The 17577-nt window shown below is 49.9% G+C and overlaps 1 protein-coding gene and 1 long non-coding RNA gene across 3 annotated transcripts in view; one reads left to right on the top strand and one right to left on the bottom strand.

Moving 5' to 3' along the window:
• Positions 1-17577, top strand: part of LOC117184545 (uncharacterized) — a 55104-nt gene that overhangs the window by 30472 nt on the left and 7055 nt on the right. The gene's annotated exons all lie outside the window — the stretch shown is intronic.
• hiw (MYC binding protein highwire) overlaps positions 11279-17577 on the bottom strand; it is a 44874-nt gene continuing 38575 nt past the window's right edge. For both annotated transcript variants that reach the window (XM_001355573.4, XM_015185812.2), the window contains exons 15-21: positions 17070-17572; positions 15671-17008; positions 14054-15553; positions 13651-13992; positions 13126-13590; positions 12872-13065; positions 11279-12796 (exon numbers count right to left, since the gene is read on the bottom strand). In XM_001355573.4, coding sequence (XP_001355609.4) covers positions 12307-12796; positions 12872-13065; positions 13126-13590; positions 13651-13992; positions 14054-15553; positions 15671-17008; positions 17070-17572 — 4832 coding nt within the window. In that variant the 3' untranslated portion in view covers positions 11279-12306. The remainder of the gene's footprint in view (positions 12797-12871; positions 13066-13125; positions 13591-13650; positions 13993-14053; positions 15554-15670; positions 17009-17069; positions 17573-17577) is intronic.

Genomic DNA, 17577 nt, shown 5'->3' with positions numbered 1-17577 from the left:
GGTTTTTTCTGTAAGCTATATCTCGGCAAAGCAGTGGCCGATCCGGGCGAGGGTCTGATGCCGTTCGACAGTCTGGGTCCTCGCGATCCTGGGACAGTTGGTCCTTCGCCGATCTGGCCCTATTTGTCTGAGATATAGCCTTCAGAAGATTTGGATTTGCATATCTTTGAGATACTGGTTTTTTCTGTAAGCTATATCTCTGCAAAGCAGTGGCCGATCCGGGCGAGGCATGTCTTTTCGTGATCGCGAGAGTCCTGCAAATCGACTGAAATCAGAAAAACGGACATCAATTTTTTCACGATTTTCGCAAAAAATCATGATGGTTACATCATTAAATTTTCAAAAAATCGGCCTCATTTTCGAAGTCGAGATTTTGATGCCGTTCGACAGTCTGGGTCCTCGCGATCCTGGGACAGTTGGTCCTTCGCCGATCTGGCCCTATTTGTCTGAGATATAGCCTTCAGAAGATTTGGATTTGCATATCTTTGAGATACTGGTTTTTTCTGTAAGCTATATCTCGGCAAAGCAGTGGCCGATCCGGGCGAGGGTCTGATGCCGTTCGACAGTCTGGGTCCTCGCGATCCTGGGACAGTTGGTCCTTCGCCAATCTGGCCCTATTTGTCTGAGATATAGCCTTCAGAAGATTTGGATTTGCATATCTTTGAGATACTGGTTTTTTCTGTAAGCTATATCTCTGCAAAGCAGTGGCCGATCCGGGCGAGGCATGTCTTTTCGTGATCGCGAGAGTCCTGCAATTCTGATGTCGTTCGACACACTGGACCCTCGCGATCCTGGGACAGTTGGTCCTTCGCCGATCTGGCCCTATTTGTCTGAGATATAGCCTTCAGAAGATTTGGATTTGCATATCTTTGAGATACTGCTTTTTTCTGTAAGCTATAACTCGGCAAAGCAGTGGCCGATCCGGGCGAGGCATGTCTTTTCGTGATCGCGAGAGTCCTGCAAATCGACTGAAATCAGAAAAACGGACATCAATTTTTTCACGATTTTCGCAAAAAATCATGATGTAACCATCATTAAATTTTCAAAAAATCGGCCTCATTTTCGAAGTCGAGATTTTGATGCCGTTCGACAGTCTGGGTCCTCGCGATCCTGGGACAGTTGGTCCTTCGCCGATCTGGCCCTATTTGTCTGAGATATAGCCTTCAGAAGATTTGGATTTGCATATCTTTGAGATACTGCTTTTTTCTGTAAGCTATAACTCGGCAAAGCAGTGGCCGATCCGGGCGAGGCATGTCTTTTCGTGATCGCGAGAGTCCTGCAAATCGACTGAAATCAGAAAAACGGACATCAATTTTTTCACGATTTTCGCAAAAAATCATGATGGTTACATCATTAAATTTTCAAAAAATCGGCCTCATTTTCGAAGTCGAGATTTTGATGCCGTTCGACAGTCTGGGTCCTCGCGATCCTGGGACAGTTGGTCCTTCGCCGATCTGGCCCTATTTGTCTGAGATATAGCCTTCAGAAGATTTGGATTTGCATATCTTTGAGATACTGGTTTTTTCTGTAAGCTATATCTCGGCAAAGCAGTGGCCGATCCGGGCGAGGGTCTGATGCCGTTCGACAGTCTGGGTCCTCGCGATCCTGGGACAGTTGGTCCTTCGCCAATCTGGCCCTATTTGTCTGAGATATAGCCTTCAGAAGATTTGGATTTGCATATCTTTGAGATACTGCTTTTTTCTGTAAGCTATAACTCGGCAAAGCAGTGGCCGATCCGGGCGAGGCATGTCTTTTCGTGATCGCGAGAGTCCTGCAAATCGACTGAAATCAGAAAAACGGACATCAATTTTTTCACGATTTTCGCAAAAAATCATGATGGTTACATCATTAAATTTTCAAAAAATCGGCCTCATTTTCGAAGTCGAGATTTTGATGCCGTTCGACAGTCTGGGTCCTCGCGATCCTGGGACAGTTGGTCCTTCGCCGATCTGGCCCTATTTGTCTGAGATATAGCCTTCAGAAGATTTGGATTTGCATATCTTTGAGATACTGCTTTTTTCTGTAAGCTATAACTCGGCAAAGCAGTGGCCGATCCGGGCGAGGCATGTCTTTTCGTGATCGCGAGAGTCCTGCAAATCGACTGAAATCAGAAAAACGGACATCAATTTTTTCACGATTTTCGCAAAAAATCATGATGGTTACATCATTAAATTTTCAAAAAATCGGCCTCATTTTCGAAGTCGAGATTTTGATGCCGTTCGACAGTCTGGGTCCTCGCGATCCTGGGACAGTTGGTCCTTCGCCGATCTGGCCCTATTTGTCTGAGATATAGCCTTCAGAAGATTTGGATTTGCATATCTTTGAGATACTGCTTTTTTCTGTAAGCTATAACTCGGCAAAGCAGTGGCCGATCCGGGCGAGGCATGTCTTTTCGTGATCGCGAGAGTCCTGCAAATCGACTGAAATCAGAAAAACGGACATCAATTTTTTCACGATTTTCGCAAAAAATCATGATGGTTACATCATTAAATTTTCAAAAAATCGGCCTCATTTTCGAAGTCGAGATTTTGATGCCGTTCGACAGTCTGGGTCCTCGCGATCCTGGGACAGTTGGTCCTTCGCCGATCTGGCCCTATTTGTCTGAGATATAGCCTTCAGAAGATTTGGATTTGCATATCTTTGAGATACTGGTTTTTTCTGTAAGCTATATCTCGGCAAAGCAGTGGCCGATCCGGGCGAGGGTCTGATGCCGTTCGACAGTCTGGGTCCTCGCGATCCTGGGACAGTTGGTCCTTCGCCAATCTGGCCCTATTTGTCTGAGATATAGCCTTCAGAAGATTTGGATTTGCATATCTTTGAGATACTGGTTTTTTCTGTAAGCTATATCTCTGCAAAGCAGTGGCCGATCCGGGCGAGGCATGTCTTTTCGTGATCGCGAGAGTCCTGCAAATCGACTGAAATCAGAAAAACGGACATCAATTTTTTCACGATTTTCGCAAAAAATCATGATGTATAACCATCATTAAATTTTCAAAAAATCGGCCTCATTTTCGAAGTCGAGATTTTGATGCCGTTCGACAGTCTGGGTCCTCGCGATCCTGGGACAGTTGGTCCTTCGCCGATCTGGCCCTATTTGTCTGAGATATAGCCTTCAGAAGATTTGGATTTGCATATCTTTGAGATACTGCTTTTTTCTGTAAGCTATAACTCGGCAAAGCAGTGGCCGATCCGGGCGAGGCATGTCTTTTCGTGATCGCGAGAGTCCTGCAAATCGACTGAAATCAGAAAAACGGACATCAATTTTTTCACGATTTTCGCAAAAAATCATGATGTAACCATCATTAAATTTTCAAAAAATCGGCCTCATTTTCGAAGTCGAGATTTTGATGCCGTTCGACAGTCTGGGTCCTCGCGATCCTGGGACAGTTGGTCCTTCGCCGATCTGGCCCTATTTGTCTGAGATATAGCCTTCAGAAGATTTGGATTTGCATATCTTTGAGATACTGGTTTTTTCTGTAAGCTATATCTCGGCAAAGCAGTGGCCGATCCGGGCGAGGCATGTCTTTTCGTGATCGCGAGAGTCCTGCAAATCGACTGAAATCAGAAAAACGGACATCAATTTTTTCACGATTTTCGCAAAAAATCATGATGGTTACATCATTAAATTTTCAAAAAATCGGCCTCATTTTCGAAGTCGAGATTTTGATGCCGTTCGACAGTCTGGGTCCTCGCGATCCTGGGACAGTTGGTCCTTCGCCGATCTGGCCCTATTTGTCTGAGATATAGCCTTCAGAAGATTTGGATTTGCATATCTTTGAGATACTGCTTTTTTCTGTAAGCTATAACTCGGCAAAGCAGTGGCCGATCCGGGCGAGGCATGTCTTTTCGTGATCGCGAGAGTCCTGCAAATCGACTGAAATCAGAAAAACGGACATCAATTTTTTCACGATTTTCGCAAAAAATCATGATGGTTACATCATTAAATTTTCAAAAAATCGGCCTCATTTTCGAAGTCGAGATTTTGATGCCGTTCGACAGTCTGGGTCCTCGCGATCCTGGGACAGTTGGTCCTTCGCCGATCTGGCCCTATTTGTCTGAGATATAGCCTTCAGAAGATTTGGATTTGCATATCTTTGAGATACTGCTTTTTTCTGTAAGCTATAACTCGGCAAAGCAGTGGCCGATCCGGGCGAGAGTCTGATGCCGTTCGACAGTCTGGATCCTCGCGATCCTGGGACAGTTGGTCCTTCGCCGATCTGGCCCTATTTGTCTGAGATATAGCCTTCAGAAGATTTGGATTTGCATATCTTTGAGATACTGGTTTTTTCTGTAAGCTATATCTCTGCAAAGCAGTGGCCGATCCGGGCGAGGCATGTCTTTTCGTGATCGCGAGAGTCCTGCAAATCGACTGAAATCAGAAAAACGGACATCAATTTTTTCACGATTTTCGCAAAAAATCATGATGTATAACCATCATTAAATTTTCAAAAAATCGGCCTCATTTTCGAAGTCGAGATTTTGATGCCGTTCGACAGTCTGGGTCCTCGCGATCCTGGGACAGTTGGTCCTTCGCCGATCTGGCCCTATTTGTCTGAGATATAGCCTTCAGAAGATTTGGATTTGCATATCTTTGAGATACTGCTTTTTTCTGTAAGCTATAACTCGGCAAAGCAGTGGCCGATCCGGGCGAGGCATGTCTTTTCGTGATCGCGAGAGTCCTGCAAATCGACTGAAATCAGAAAAACGGACATCAATTTTTTCACGATTTTCGCAAAAAATCATGATGTAACCATCATTAAATTTTCAAAAAATCGGCCTCATTTTCGAAGTCGAGATTTTGATGCCGTTCGACAGTCTGGGTCCTCGCGATCCTGGGACAGTTGGTCCTTCGCCGATCTGGCCCTATTTGTCTGAGATATAGCCTTCAGAAGATTTGGATTTGCATATCTTTGAGATACTGGTTTTTTCTGTAAGCTATATCTCGGCAAAGCAGTGGCCGATCCGGGCGAGGGTCTGATGCCGTTCGACAGTCTGGGTCCTCGCGATCCTGGGACAGTTGGTCCTTCGCCAATCTGGCCCTATTTGTCTGAGATATAGCCTTCAGAAGATTTGGATTTGCATATCTTTGAGATACTGGTTTTTTCTGTAAGCTATATCTCTGCAAAGCAGTGGCCGATCCGGGCGAGGCATGTCTTTTCGTGATCGCGAGAGTCCTGCAAATCGACTGAAATCAGAAAAACGGACATCAATTTTTTCACGATTTTCGCAAAAAATCATGATGTAACCATCATTAAATTTTCAAAAAATCGGCCTCATTTTCGAAGTCGAGATTTTGATGCCGTTCGACAGTCTGGGTCCTCGCGATCCTGGGACAGTTGGTCCTTCGCCGATCTGGCCCTATTTGTCTGAGATATAGCCTTCAGAAGATTTGGATTTGCATATCTTTGAGATACTGGTTTTTTCTGTAAGCTATATCTCTGCAAAGCAGTGGCCGATCCGGGCGAGGCATGTCTTTTCGTGATCGCGAGAGTCCTGCAATTTTGATGTCGTTCGACACACTGGACCCTCGCGATCCTGGGACAGTTGGTCCTTCGCCGATCTGGCCCTATTTGTCTGAGATATAGCCTTCAGAAGATTTGGATTTGCATATCTTTGAGATACTGGTTTTTTCTGTAAGCTATATCTCTGGCCGATCCGGGCGAGGCATGTCTTTTCGTGATCGCGAGAGTCCTGCAAATCGACTGAAATCAGAAAAACGGACCACAATTTTTTCACGATTTTCGCAAAAAATCATGATGGTTACATCATTAAATTTTCAAAAAATCGGCCTCATTTTCGAAGTCGAGATTTTGATGCCGTTCGACAGTCTGGGTCCTCGCGATCCTGGGACAGTTGGTCCTTCGCCGATCTGGCCCTATTTGTCTGAGATATAGCCTTCAGAAGATTTGGATTTGCATATCTTTGAGATACTGCTTTTTTCTGTAAGCTATAACTCGGCAAAGCAGTGGCCGATCCGGGCGAGGCATGTCTTTTCGTGATCGCGAGAGTCCTGCAAATCGACTGAAATCAGAAAAACGGACATCAATTTTTTCACGATTTTCGCAAAAAATCATGATGGTTACATCATTAAATTTTCAAAAAATCGGCCTCATTTTCGAAGTCGAGATTTTGATGCCGTTCGACAGTCTGGGTCCTCGCGATCCTGGGACAGTTGGTCCTTCGCCGATCTGGCCCTATTTGTCTGAGATATAGCCTTCAGAAGATTTGGATTTGCATATCTTTGAGATACTGGTTTTTTCTGTAAGCTATATCTCGGCAAAGCAGTGGCCGATCCGGGCGAGGGTCTGATGCCGTTCGACAGTCTGGGTCCTCGCGATCCTGGGACAGTTGGTCCTTCGCCGATCTGGCCCTATTTGTCTGAGATATAGCCTTCAGAAGATTTGGATTTGCATATCTTTGAGATACTGGTTTTTTCTGTAAGCTATCTCTCGGCAAAGCAGTGGCCGATCCGGGCGAGGGTCTGATGCCGTTCGACAGTCTGGGTCCTCGCGATCCTGGGACAGTTGGTCCTTCGCCGATCTGGCCCTATTTGTCTGAGATATAGCCTTCAGAAGATTTGGATTTGCATATCTTTGAGATACTGGTTTTTTCTGTAAGCTATATCTCTGCAAAGCAGTGGCCGATCCGGGCGAGGCATGTCTTTTCGTGATCGCGAGAGTCCTGCAAATCGACTGAAATCAGAAAAACGGACATCAATTTTTTCACGATTTTCGCAAAAAATCATGATGGTTACATCATTAAATTTTCAAAAAATCGGCCTCATTTTCGAAGTCGAGATTTTGATGCCGTTCGACAGTCTGGGTCCTCGCGATCCTGGGACAGTTGGTCCTTCGCCGATCTGGCCCTATTTGTCTGAGATATAGCCTTCAGAAGATTTGGATTTGCATATCTTTGAGATACTGGTTTTTTCTGTAAGCTATATCTCTGGCCGATCCGGGCGAGGCATGTCTTTTCGTGATCGCGAGAGTCCTGCAAATCGACTGAAATCAGAAAAACGGACATCAATTTTTTCACGATTTTCGCAAAAAATCATGATGGTTACATCATTAAATTTTCAAAAAATCGGCCTCATTTTCGAAGTCGAGATTTTGATGCCGTTCGACAGTCTGGGTCCTCGCGATCCTGGGACAGTTGGTCCTTCGCCGATCTGGCCCTATTTGTCTGAGATATAGCCTTCAGAAGATTTGGATTTGCATATCTTTGAGATACTGCTTTTTTCTGTAAGCTATAACTCGGCAAAGCAGTGGCCGATCCGGGCGAGAGTCTGATGCCGTTCGACAGTCTGGATCCTCGCGATCCTGGGACAGTTGGTCCTTCGCCGATCTGGCCCTATTTGTCTGAGATATAGCCTTCAGAAGATTTGGATTTGCATATCTTTGAGATACTGGTTTTTTCTGTAAGCTATATCTCTGCAAAGCAGTGGCCGATCCGGGCGAGGCATGTCTTTTCGTGATCGCGAGAGTCCTGCAATTCTGATGTCGTTCGACACACTGGACCCTTGGATCCTGGGACAGTTGGTCCTTCGCCGATCTGGCCCTATTTGTCTGAGATATAGCCTTCAGAAGATTTGGATTTGCAAATCTTTGAGATACTGGTTTTTTATGTAAGCTATATCTCGGCAAAGCAGTGGCCGATCCGGGCGAGAGTCTGATGCCGTTCGACAGTCTGGATCCTCGCGATCCTAGGACAGTTGGTCCTTCGCCGATCTGGCCCTATTTGTCTGAGATATAGCCTTCAGAAGACTTGGATTTGCATATCTCTGAGATACTGCTTTTTTCTGTAAGCTATATCTCGGCAAAGCAGTGGCCGATCCGGGCGAGAGTCTGATGCCGTTCGACAGTCTGGATCCTCGCGATCCTGGGACAGTTGGTCCTTCGCCGATCTGGCCCTATTTGTCTGAGATATAGCCTTCAGAAGATTTGGATTTGCATATCTTTGAGATACTGGTTTTTTCTGTAAGCTATATCTCTGCAAAGCAGTGGCCGATCCGGGCGAGGCATGTCTTTTCGTGATCGCGAGAGTCCTGCAATTCTGATGTCGTTCGACACACTGGACCCTCGCGATCCTGGGACAGTTGGTCCTTCGCCGATCTGGCCCTATTTGTCTGAGATATAGCCTTCAGAAGATTTGGATTTGCATATCTTTGAGATACTGGTTTTTTCTGTAAGCTATATCTCTGCAAAGCAGTGGCCGATCCGGGCGAGGCATGTCTTTTCGTGATCGCGAGAGTCCTGCAATTCTGATGTCGTTCGACACACTGGACCCTCGCGATCCTGGGACAGTTGGTCCTTCGCCGATCTGGCCCTATTTGTCTGAGATATAGCCTTCAGAAGATTTGGATTTGCATATCTTTGAGATACTGCTTTTTTCTGTAAGCTATATCTCGGCAAAGCAGTGGCCGATCCGGGCGAGAGTCTGATGCCGTTCGACAGTCTGGACCCTCGCGATCCTGGGACAGTTGGTCCTTCGCCGATCTGGCCCTATTTGTCTGAGATATAGCCTTCAGAAGATTTGGATTTGCATATCTTTGAGATACTGCTTTTTTCTGTAAGCTATATCTCGGCAAAGCAGTGGCCGATCCGGGCGAGAGTCTGATGCCGTTCGACAGTCTGGATCCTCGCGATCCTGGGACAGTTGGTCCTTCGCCGATCTGGCCCTATTTGTCTGAGATATAGCCTTCAGAAGATTTGGATTTGCATATCTTTGAGATACTGCTTTTTTCTGTAAGCTATATCTCGGCAAAGCAGTGGCCGATCCGGGCGAGGCATGTCTTTTCGTGATCGCGAGAGTCCTGCAAATCGACTGAAATCAGAAAAACGGACATCAATTTTTTCACGATTTTCGCAAAAAATCATGATGGTTACATCATTAAATTTTCAAAAAATCGGCCTCATTTTCGAAGTCGAGATTTTGATGCCGTTCGACAGTCTGGGTCCTCGCGATCCTGGGACAGTTGGTCCTTCGCCGATCTGGCCCTATTTGTCTGAGATATAGCCTTCAGAAGATTTGGATTTGCATATCTTTGAGATACTGGTTTTTTCTGTAAGCTATATCTCTGCAAAGCAGTGGCCGATCCGGGCGAGGCATGTCTTTTCGTGATCGCGAGAGTCCTGCAATTCTGATGTCGTTCGACACACTGGACCCTTGGATCCTGGGACAGTTGGTCCTTCGCCGATCTGGCCCTATTTGTCTGAGATATAGCCTTCAGAAGATTTGGATTTGCAAATCTTTGAGATACTGGTTTTTTATGTAAGCTATATCTCGGCAAAGCAGTGGCCGATCCGGGCGAGAGTCTGATGCCGTTCGACAGTCTGGATCCTCGCGATCCTAGGACAGTTGGTCCTTCGCCGATCTGGCCCTATTTGTCTGAGATATAGCCTTCAGAAGACTTGGATTTGCATATCTCTGAGATACTGCTTTTTTCTGTAAGCTATATCTCGGCAAAGCAGTGGCCGATCCGGGCGAGAGTCTGATGCCGTTCGACAGTCTGGATCCTCGCGATCCTGGGACAGTTGGTCCTTCGCCGATCTGGCCCTATTTGTCTGAGATATAGCCTTCAGAAGATTTGGATTTGCATATCTTTGAGATACTGGTTTTTTCTGTAAGCTATATCTCTGCAAAGCAGTGGCCGATCCGGGCGAGGCATGTCTTTTCGTGATCGCGAGAGTCCTGCAATTCTGATGTCGTTCGACACACTGGACCCTCGCGATCCTGGGACAGTTGGTCCTTCGCCGATCTGGCCCTATTTGTCTGAGATATAGCCTTCAGAAGATTTGGATTTGCATATCTTTGAGATACTGGTTTTTTCTGTAAGCTATATCTCTGCAAAGCAGTGGCCGATCCGGGCGAGGCATGTCTTTTCGTGATCGCGAGAGTCCTGCAATTCTGATGTCGTTCGACACACTGGACCCTCGCGATCCTGGGACAGTTGGTCCTTCGCCGATCTGGCCCTATTTGTCTGAGATATAGCCTTCAGAAGATTTGGATTTGCATATCTTTGAGATACTGCTTTTTTCTGTAAGCTATATCTCGGCAAAGCAGTGGCCGATCCGGGCGAGAGTCTGATGCCGTTCGACAGTCTGGACCCTCGCGATCCTGGGACAGTTGGTCCTTCGCCGATCTGGCCCTATTTGTCTGAGATATAGCCTTCAGAAGATTTGGATTTGCATATCTTTGAGATACTGCTTTTTTCTGTAAGCTATATCTCGGCAAAGCAGTGGCCGATCCGGGCGAGAGTCTGATGCCGTTCGACAGTCTGGATCCTCGCGATCCTGGGACAGTTGGTCCTTCGCCGATCTGGCCCTATTTGTCTGAGATATAGCCTTCAGAAGATTTGGATTTGCATATCTTTGAGATACTGCTTTTTTCTGTAAGCTATATCTCGGCAAAGCAGTGGCCGATCCGGGCGAGGCATGTCTTTTCGTGATCGCGAGAGTCCTGCAAATCGACTGAAATCAGAAAAACGGACATCAATTTTTTCACGATTTTCGCAAAAAATCATGATGGTTACATCATTAAATTTTCAAAAAATCGGCCTCATTTTCGAAGTCGAGATTTTGATGCCGTTCGACAGTCTGGGTCCTCGCGATCCTGGGACAGTTGGTCCTTCGCCGATCTGGCCCTATTTGTCTGAGATATAGCCTTCAGAAGATTTGGATTTGCATATCTTTGAGATACTGGTTTTTTCTGTAAGCTATATCTCGGCAAAGCAGTGGCCGATCCGGGCGAGGCATGTCTTTTCGTGATCGCGAGAGTCCTGCAATTTTGATGTCGTTCGACACACTGGACCCTCGCGATCCTGGGACAGTTGGTCCTTCGCCGATCTGGCCCTATTTGTCTGAGATATAGCCTTCAGAAGATTTGGATTTGCATATCTTTGAGATACTGGTTTTTTCTGTAAGCTATATCTCGGCAAAGCAGTGGCCGATCCGGGCGAGGCATGCCATTTCGTGATCGGGAGATTCTTGCAATTTTGATGTCGTTCGACAGTCTTAAGCCTCACGATCCTGGGACAGTTGGTCATTCGCCGATCTGGCCCTATTTGTCTGAGATATTGCCTTCAGAAGATTTGGATTTGCATATCCTTTAAATACTGGTGTTTTCTATACCAAAATCGATTTCAAAAAATTTCGTCAATCCAGAGACTATCCCATTGGTCGCCAAATCCAATTAAAATGTGTCCAACAAGATCCGACCCGATCCGAAAAAAAAGAGGAATGACTCGAATACCAAATAAAAGTCACAAATACACAGCCGATTTGTACATTCAGAATTGATTTTAATTTGCATCTTTTGCTTGCCTCACATTCAGAATACTCGTAAATACATTCAGAATAAATATATATATGCATATATGTATTTGTTTATTTCCATTAATTTATATATACCGCAAAAGGTGCGTGGAGGAGTGGGCAGGAGTAGGAGTAGGACGGGGGTTGGGTTCAAGGTTGGGTTGAGGAGCAAGAGAATTCTGTACACACCTCTCTCTCCCACACTCTTTTTCTCCATCGCTCTCGCTCTCTTGCGCTTTTCTCTTTCTCTCTCTCTCTCTCTCTTTCGCTCTGTCTCTCCGTCTTTCTCCGTTTTTCCTCCGAATGAGTGAAAAATAAATCAAGTTTCGTTTTCGTTGGAAAATTTTGAGTATTAGAAATAATATTGCATGGAAATATTCTAACCGTTTTTTCACTATACCGCCATATCCATTATCCATTATCCATTTATCCTTTATTCGCTAGCTCCTATCCGTAATATGCTATCCTAGGTAATATCAATTCTGCGGATTCGGAATGTGCTTCCGAATCCGTATCCGTATCTGTGTCCGTGTCCGTGTTCGCCTCTGGGTTCCGTATCCGACTCTGGTTCGCCACTTCCATGTCTGTTCGGTCTGTTTATTTTCTCATTCTCATATTTAGTAAGTACACATCAATAGTTATGGGGAAATTTCTGGGGATTCTTTCTGTTCTATGGGTGATTATGACCAGAAATGGCCCGGTGTCCAGAAGTGACTCCGAGTCCCGTTATCCATGTATTCCGATAGGTGTTTATGTAACTGTCATTCCTTTATATATGTAGACATCAATATCTGGGGAGCTATATGGGGGAGCTATATATGGGCGATTATGGCTACGTGTTTACGATTTAACGTGTCTACAAATATGTCTGGGAGTCGTCCTCCATTCCAGTGCACCAATACCCGGGCGACTCTGTCTCCGAATCGGAATCATCGTACTCAAGCGAGTCTGGCTCTGGCTCTGGCTCTGGATCGGACTCAATATCCGTCTGTGGCTAAAATGTTTGGGCATTGCGGCACACGCCGCAGCCTAGGGCGAATTCCTCGCCGGTGGGCGGATGCATTACGTGCAGGGGGCATTCGTCGCCCAGCAGCTGCTTGGCCTTGGGCCCGGCGGGGCACTGCGGCAGCTTGATCTTCGGTATGTTCGTCAGCCGCTGGAAATCGTCGTGACAGGTGTCGCAAAAGTGTGTCGTCCCGAAGCAAAAGAACACCGCCACCGAGCAGCAGTAGCGGCACTTGTACTCAAGGAAATCGGTGCCATGCTTGGGGCACATCTGAGCGCGAGCCACGTCCGAACAGCCGCCGCACACCAGCTCCTCGGGATCGAACTTCTCGCCGATCTCCGCGTCGCAGCGTGCCTCGCCGCCGTAGTACGCCTTTTGGCACTTGAAGCACACGTAGTAGGCATATCGGTCCATGGCCAGTTGAGTCACATTCACGTCCTTACTTTCCGTGTCCTTGACAACGCCCTCATACTTGATCCTGCAACGGTTCGATATAATAACAATAACAATAATGATTTGGATGGGGTATGGGGTATGGGGTATGGGCACGCACCGCATGAGCGCCTTGCGCTTGACATCCTGTTTGAGCGTATTGATGGGCTTCAGGATTTGGGCCAGCAGCGGATGATGGATGTCCGCCTTACAGATGGGGCACAGTGAGAACCCGAATGTGATGCGCGGTCCGCTCCAGCGTTTCTCCAGCACCGCCCTGCAGCAATGGAAGTGGAAAACATGACCGCACTCCAGCTACAAAAATGAAGGGTCGATTAGAAATCGTTTAGGGGACACCATTTCGAGGACACCTACATGTATGGAGGGGGCACAAGAGACCGCCTCCACGAAGCAGATCATGCACATGTCGTCCGCGTCCTGCGTGAGCTTCGGATCGTGGTTCTCTTCGGCCAGCTCGTTCTCCCTGGCATGGCACACGTGCTGCAGGCAGGGGAGGCACTTCTCCTCGCCCACTACACCGCCGCATGCATGGCCGCAGGGCTTCGTCTTGAGGCATGAATTGGCCGCGTACTCCTGGCACTGGGCATCCGCGCACACATTGCCGATCTCCAGCAGTCCCGAATTGCCGGTGAGGCCGCAAAAGCGGCATCTGCCCACCGCCTCCTGCGGCCCGGAGATGATCGTATGACTGCCATCGCGGAACTCCACCATGGCCTTGAGGGTCTTGGAATCAGCGAGGGCCAGCAGCCAGAAGAGCTTCGTTCGGCCGCACGATTCATGCAGCTCCACGCGTATGGCCTCCTCTTCCTCTTTGCACACCTGAAATTGGAATTGGGGTTAGGAAAAAGGACAGGATAGGGCAGGATAACAATAACCCACCGTTCGCTTGTGGGCCCGCGTCTTGCGGTTGAGATGAAGGAATCGATCGCAGTCTCCGCAAAGGGAACCGCATGTCTCGCACTGTATGATGGCCGCCGTCTCCCCATCGTCGTGATTGGTGCACATCGGTCGGGTGTCGCACACCTTTGACCACTGGCCCGACGAGAGCTTCTCCACGTGATCGCGCTCGAGGACACAGAGACTGGCCAGCGCCAGCCAGAGTGTGGCCGTCTTGGGGCAGTGCTCCGGGGTGCGATAGATCTCCTCGAGTCGCGTCAGATTGAGCACTGACTCAGCAATGGCCGCCTTGGTGGTCTGCGACCACTTCTCGCTCAGTTTTCCCTGCGGATCAAATACGATAAATATGATTTTAGGGCATTCATCGATCGATGGTTCTACATACGCTAGCCAGGTCCCGGATGAGGTTAATAATGCTCTCCGCTTGTTTGGTTGATATGGTGCCGTTGAGGAACCAGCGCTGGTTGAGATTCCTCTTCGACTCCTTTCTGGGTGGGGCCGCCAGCTCGAATTGGAACGGATCCCCGCCGCCGACCGACGTTGACGGCAACTGTGCCTCTCCTGTGGGCGGGCGCGAGCGCAGCTGCTGGACGGACAGATCCAGGGAACTGCAGAGCCTCACAAAGGCAGGTGTCTTCTCCTGCTGTCCCTGCTGCTTCTGCTGGGATTGGCCTGATCCGCCTGATCCGGATCCTCCCCCTCCACTTCCTCCTCCGCTTGACGATGCCGCTGTGGTCTTCACTTTGACCTGCAACTGCAGGGACTTGGCAATCACGGCCAGGAATATGTCTAGTAGCCCCAGTCGACTCATGTCAAAGTCGCTGCCGCTCTGATGCGCGATGCTGTAGTCAGCCGGTGGCAGGCGTTGCACGCCCAGCAGATCCGCAAAGCTCTCGGGCGAGATCTCGGGCAGAATGCGACGCAGCAAGGCCGTCACCTGACGCTGGACACGATCGCTGCCTGTGTGCAGAAGCCCCAATAGGTCGCGCAGCAGTCCGTGCTGCTGCGACAGATAGGAGCGACCCACAACGCTGCCGGATAGGGCCAGCACCATGCTCAGCATCTCGAAGCAGTAGGTGTCTGGGGCCCGGCTACGCTCTGAGCTGCTCTCGCTGCTGGCAGCGGCGGCCGGCTGCTGCAGTGGGGGGCCCGGCAGAGCCGCGGCGGCCGCCTCCATCGGATTCTTGAGGTCATGGGCTAGATTGGCCAGCTCCCAGTCCTCTTTGGCGCGCAGGGCCTCCCTGCGAATGGCGTGCACAATGTGCACGATCACCTGCTTCTGCAGGTGCGAGAGTTTGCTGCGCGAGAACAGGATGCCCACCATGTGCTCACGCAGGTCCAGGGAATCGGCCAGCAGGGAGGAGCTACCACCGGCACCGCCACCGCCACTGACGCCAGCCGGGCCAGGAACCTCCGGTGGCGGCTCCTCACTGTTTCTCACCGCGTTCACATTGCTGATCAGCTTGCCAAAGACCTGGCCGGTGATCAGGCGAAAGACGCGCAGGGTCTCCGCCTCGCAGATCTGCTGCTGGATGTGGGACGCATGACTGAGCCGGAGATAGGGCTTCAGATCGCTGCCGAATGGATCATCCAGGCCCAGGCCGAGACCCAAGCCCATACCCATACCCAGGCGCATAACCTCGCCGAGAGTCTGACCCTGACGCTGCTGATCCTGATTTTGGACGGGCAGTCCCAGCAGCTTGATCTGGCGCACCCGCAGCGTGTTCTCGGGTCCGTGCAGCTCCAGCCGGAAATGGGTGTAGCTCTCGTCATTGATCTTCGCGGATATCCAGGTGCAGGCCTTCGAGTCCACATCCACCGACTTGATCAGATTCGTGTCGCCCAACGATTGGCCAGCATAGAAACCCACATTCAGGACTTTGTTCTGTGAATTGAATAGAATGGAAATGGAAGTGGAAGTGGCATCAGTCTCTTTGTTACCATTCGAAGGACATACGAGGCGCGGAGCTCTGCTCGCATCTGAGAGTATTCTTCCACTCACCTGAATATCGCGACTGTTGTCGATGTGGACGAGTAGGAAGCGACAGGCATATGTGAGCCTGATGAGTGACACCTCAATGATTTTGACCTTGTTGCGGTCCTCTTCGTCGCTCTCCCAGAACGTCTCCGTGGAGTTGTCCGTGAGGGATTCGGCCATGGCTGGCCTTGACGATACAGCAATATCGAACATCCCAGCGAGGTCCGTGTAGCAAACCACCCTGCCCCCCGGTCCACCCGATGCGGAACCCGACCCCGAGCCCGATCCGGATCCAGGGCCAGATCCAGCGGCATTCAGCTGATTGTGCTCGACATCGCAGTGGGACTCGGACTTGAGCAGCGTGGACACGGCCATGGCATCGTTCTGCTCATCTGACTTGGACAGGATCTTGGAGATGTTGCCAAAGACATGGGAGCTGTGCAGGAACTGATGATCGGCCTGCCGGAATCGTATGCCAAAGCACTGGATGGCCACCCGCTGCAGGGGCGATCCTGGCGGCAAGTGCAGTGTCAGGTCCGCCACGGACTGCAGGAGCACGTGCAGCGACTGGGTGATCAGGTGGGCAAAGCGACCGCTGATCTGTGTGTATGCTGCCGGATGCTCTAGCGCCATGTCCGGGGACTCCTCGTATCGGCCATCTGGTAGATGGGTAACGGCCGTCTCCAGGGAGCTCACGAACCACCACATGAGATCGTGCAGACAAACGCCCTGGGTGACGCTGCGCAGGAGCCAGTTGAGTGCCAGTAGCGAGTAGCTGCGGCAGACGGAGATCCGCAGGCTCCGCCTCATGGCTGCCCGCAGTCGCTCCAGCTCGTGCTTCTGCGTGATGAAGGCCATCGCCGGGCGGGACAGCAGGGAGCTACCTGCTCCATGAGATCCTCCTTGCTCTGGCCCCGGACTGATTGACTGGGCGTCTCCCTCTGCTGCTGCCGCAGCCGCAGCCGATGTGGAGGCGCCTGTCTGGAGAACCGTAACGCTGGCCAGCAGCTTGTGCGGCACCAGGCGCCGCAAATGCTCCGATGGATAGCAGATGAGCCTGGCGCCCTCGCTCTCGCTGGTGAAGTTATTCCTCCGCCTGTACACCACCTTTGGTGGCGTATCCTGCTGATGTAGCGCCTGCTGCTGTTGCTGTTGCTGCTGCTGCTGTTGCTGCGGTTGCTGGGGCGGGGCCTGGGACTGCTGGACAAGCGAGGCCCAGCCCTGGCCCATGGAGTAGCTGCGATGGAACTTGGACACGGCCCCAGCTGCGGCAGCAGCACTCGTGCCAGGGGCCATAGAGCCAGTCCCCGCCATATCGTAATTGTTGGGATCGCACGACTCGTACGATATTTCAGATAGCGGCTGCCCCAGAAAACGAATAAATTAGAGACTAAGGATGGATTTTCCCTTCTCATTTACTTACCCTATCGAAGGCATTCTCGTTGGGGCCCAGGCCGAACATCTCGTAGGGCGGATCCTCGTGTCCCGCCGTGCCCAGGCACTCCAGACAGGCAAAGCTCTCAGGGGCCAGCCAGAGGTTTTCCGGCGCAGTAGGTGGTCCACCCACGAAGCTCTTGCGGAAGGCGCTGCCGCCTCCACCGATGCCTGGGCAGAACTTGGGGCCGCCACTGAGCCTGGCCATGCGACTGTTGCGACTGGTGCTGGGCTTCAGATCGGCCACGCCCAACGGATGATGATGATGATGATGGTGCTCTATGACCACCGGCATGGCCATCGACTGGGGCGAACGCTTCGATAGCATGCTGCTGCCACTGCCGCTGCCGCTGCCGTTGACACTGCTGCTGCCCGCAGAGCTAAAGCTGGAACAGAGCTCCAGCAGAAAGGTGGCATTCTCCCGCATGGTGGTGTAGACCTCGGCATTGGCAATCAATGTGGATCTCACGCCAAACAGATTGAGGACATTATCTGAA

This window comes from Drosophila pseudoobscura, chromosome X, assembly GCF_009870125.1.
Source record: "Drosophila pseudoobscura strain MV-25-SWS-2005 chromosome X, UCI_Dpse_MV25, whole genome shotgun sequence".
NCBI classification, from domain to species: Eukaryota; Metazoa; Arthropoda; class Insecta; order Diptera; family Drosophilidae; genus Drosophila; species Drosophila pseudoobscura.
This window is presented reverse-complemented; position numbering and strand designations above follow the sequence as displayed.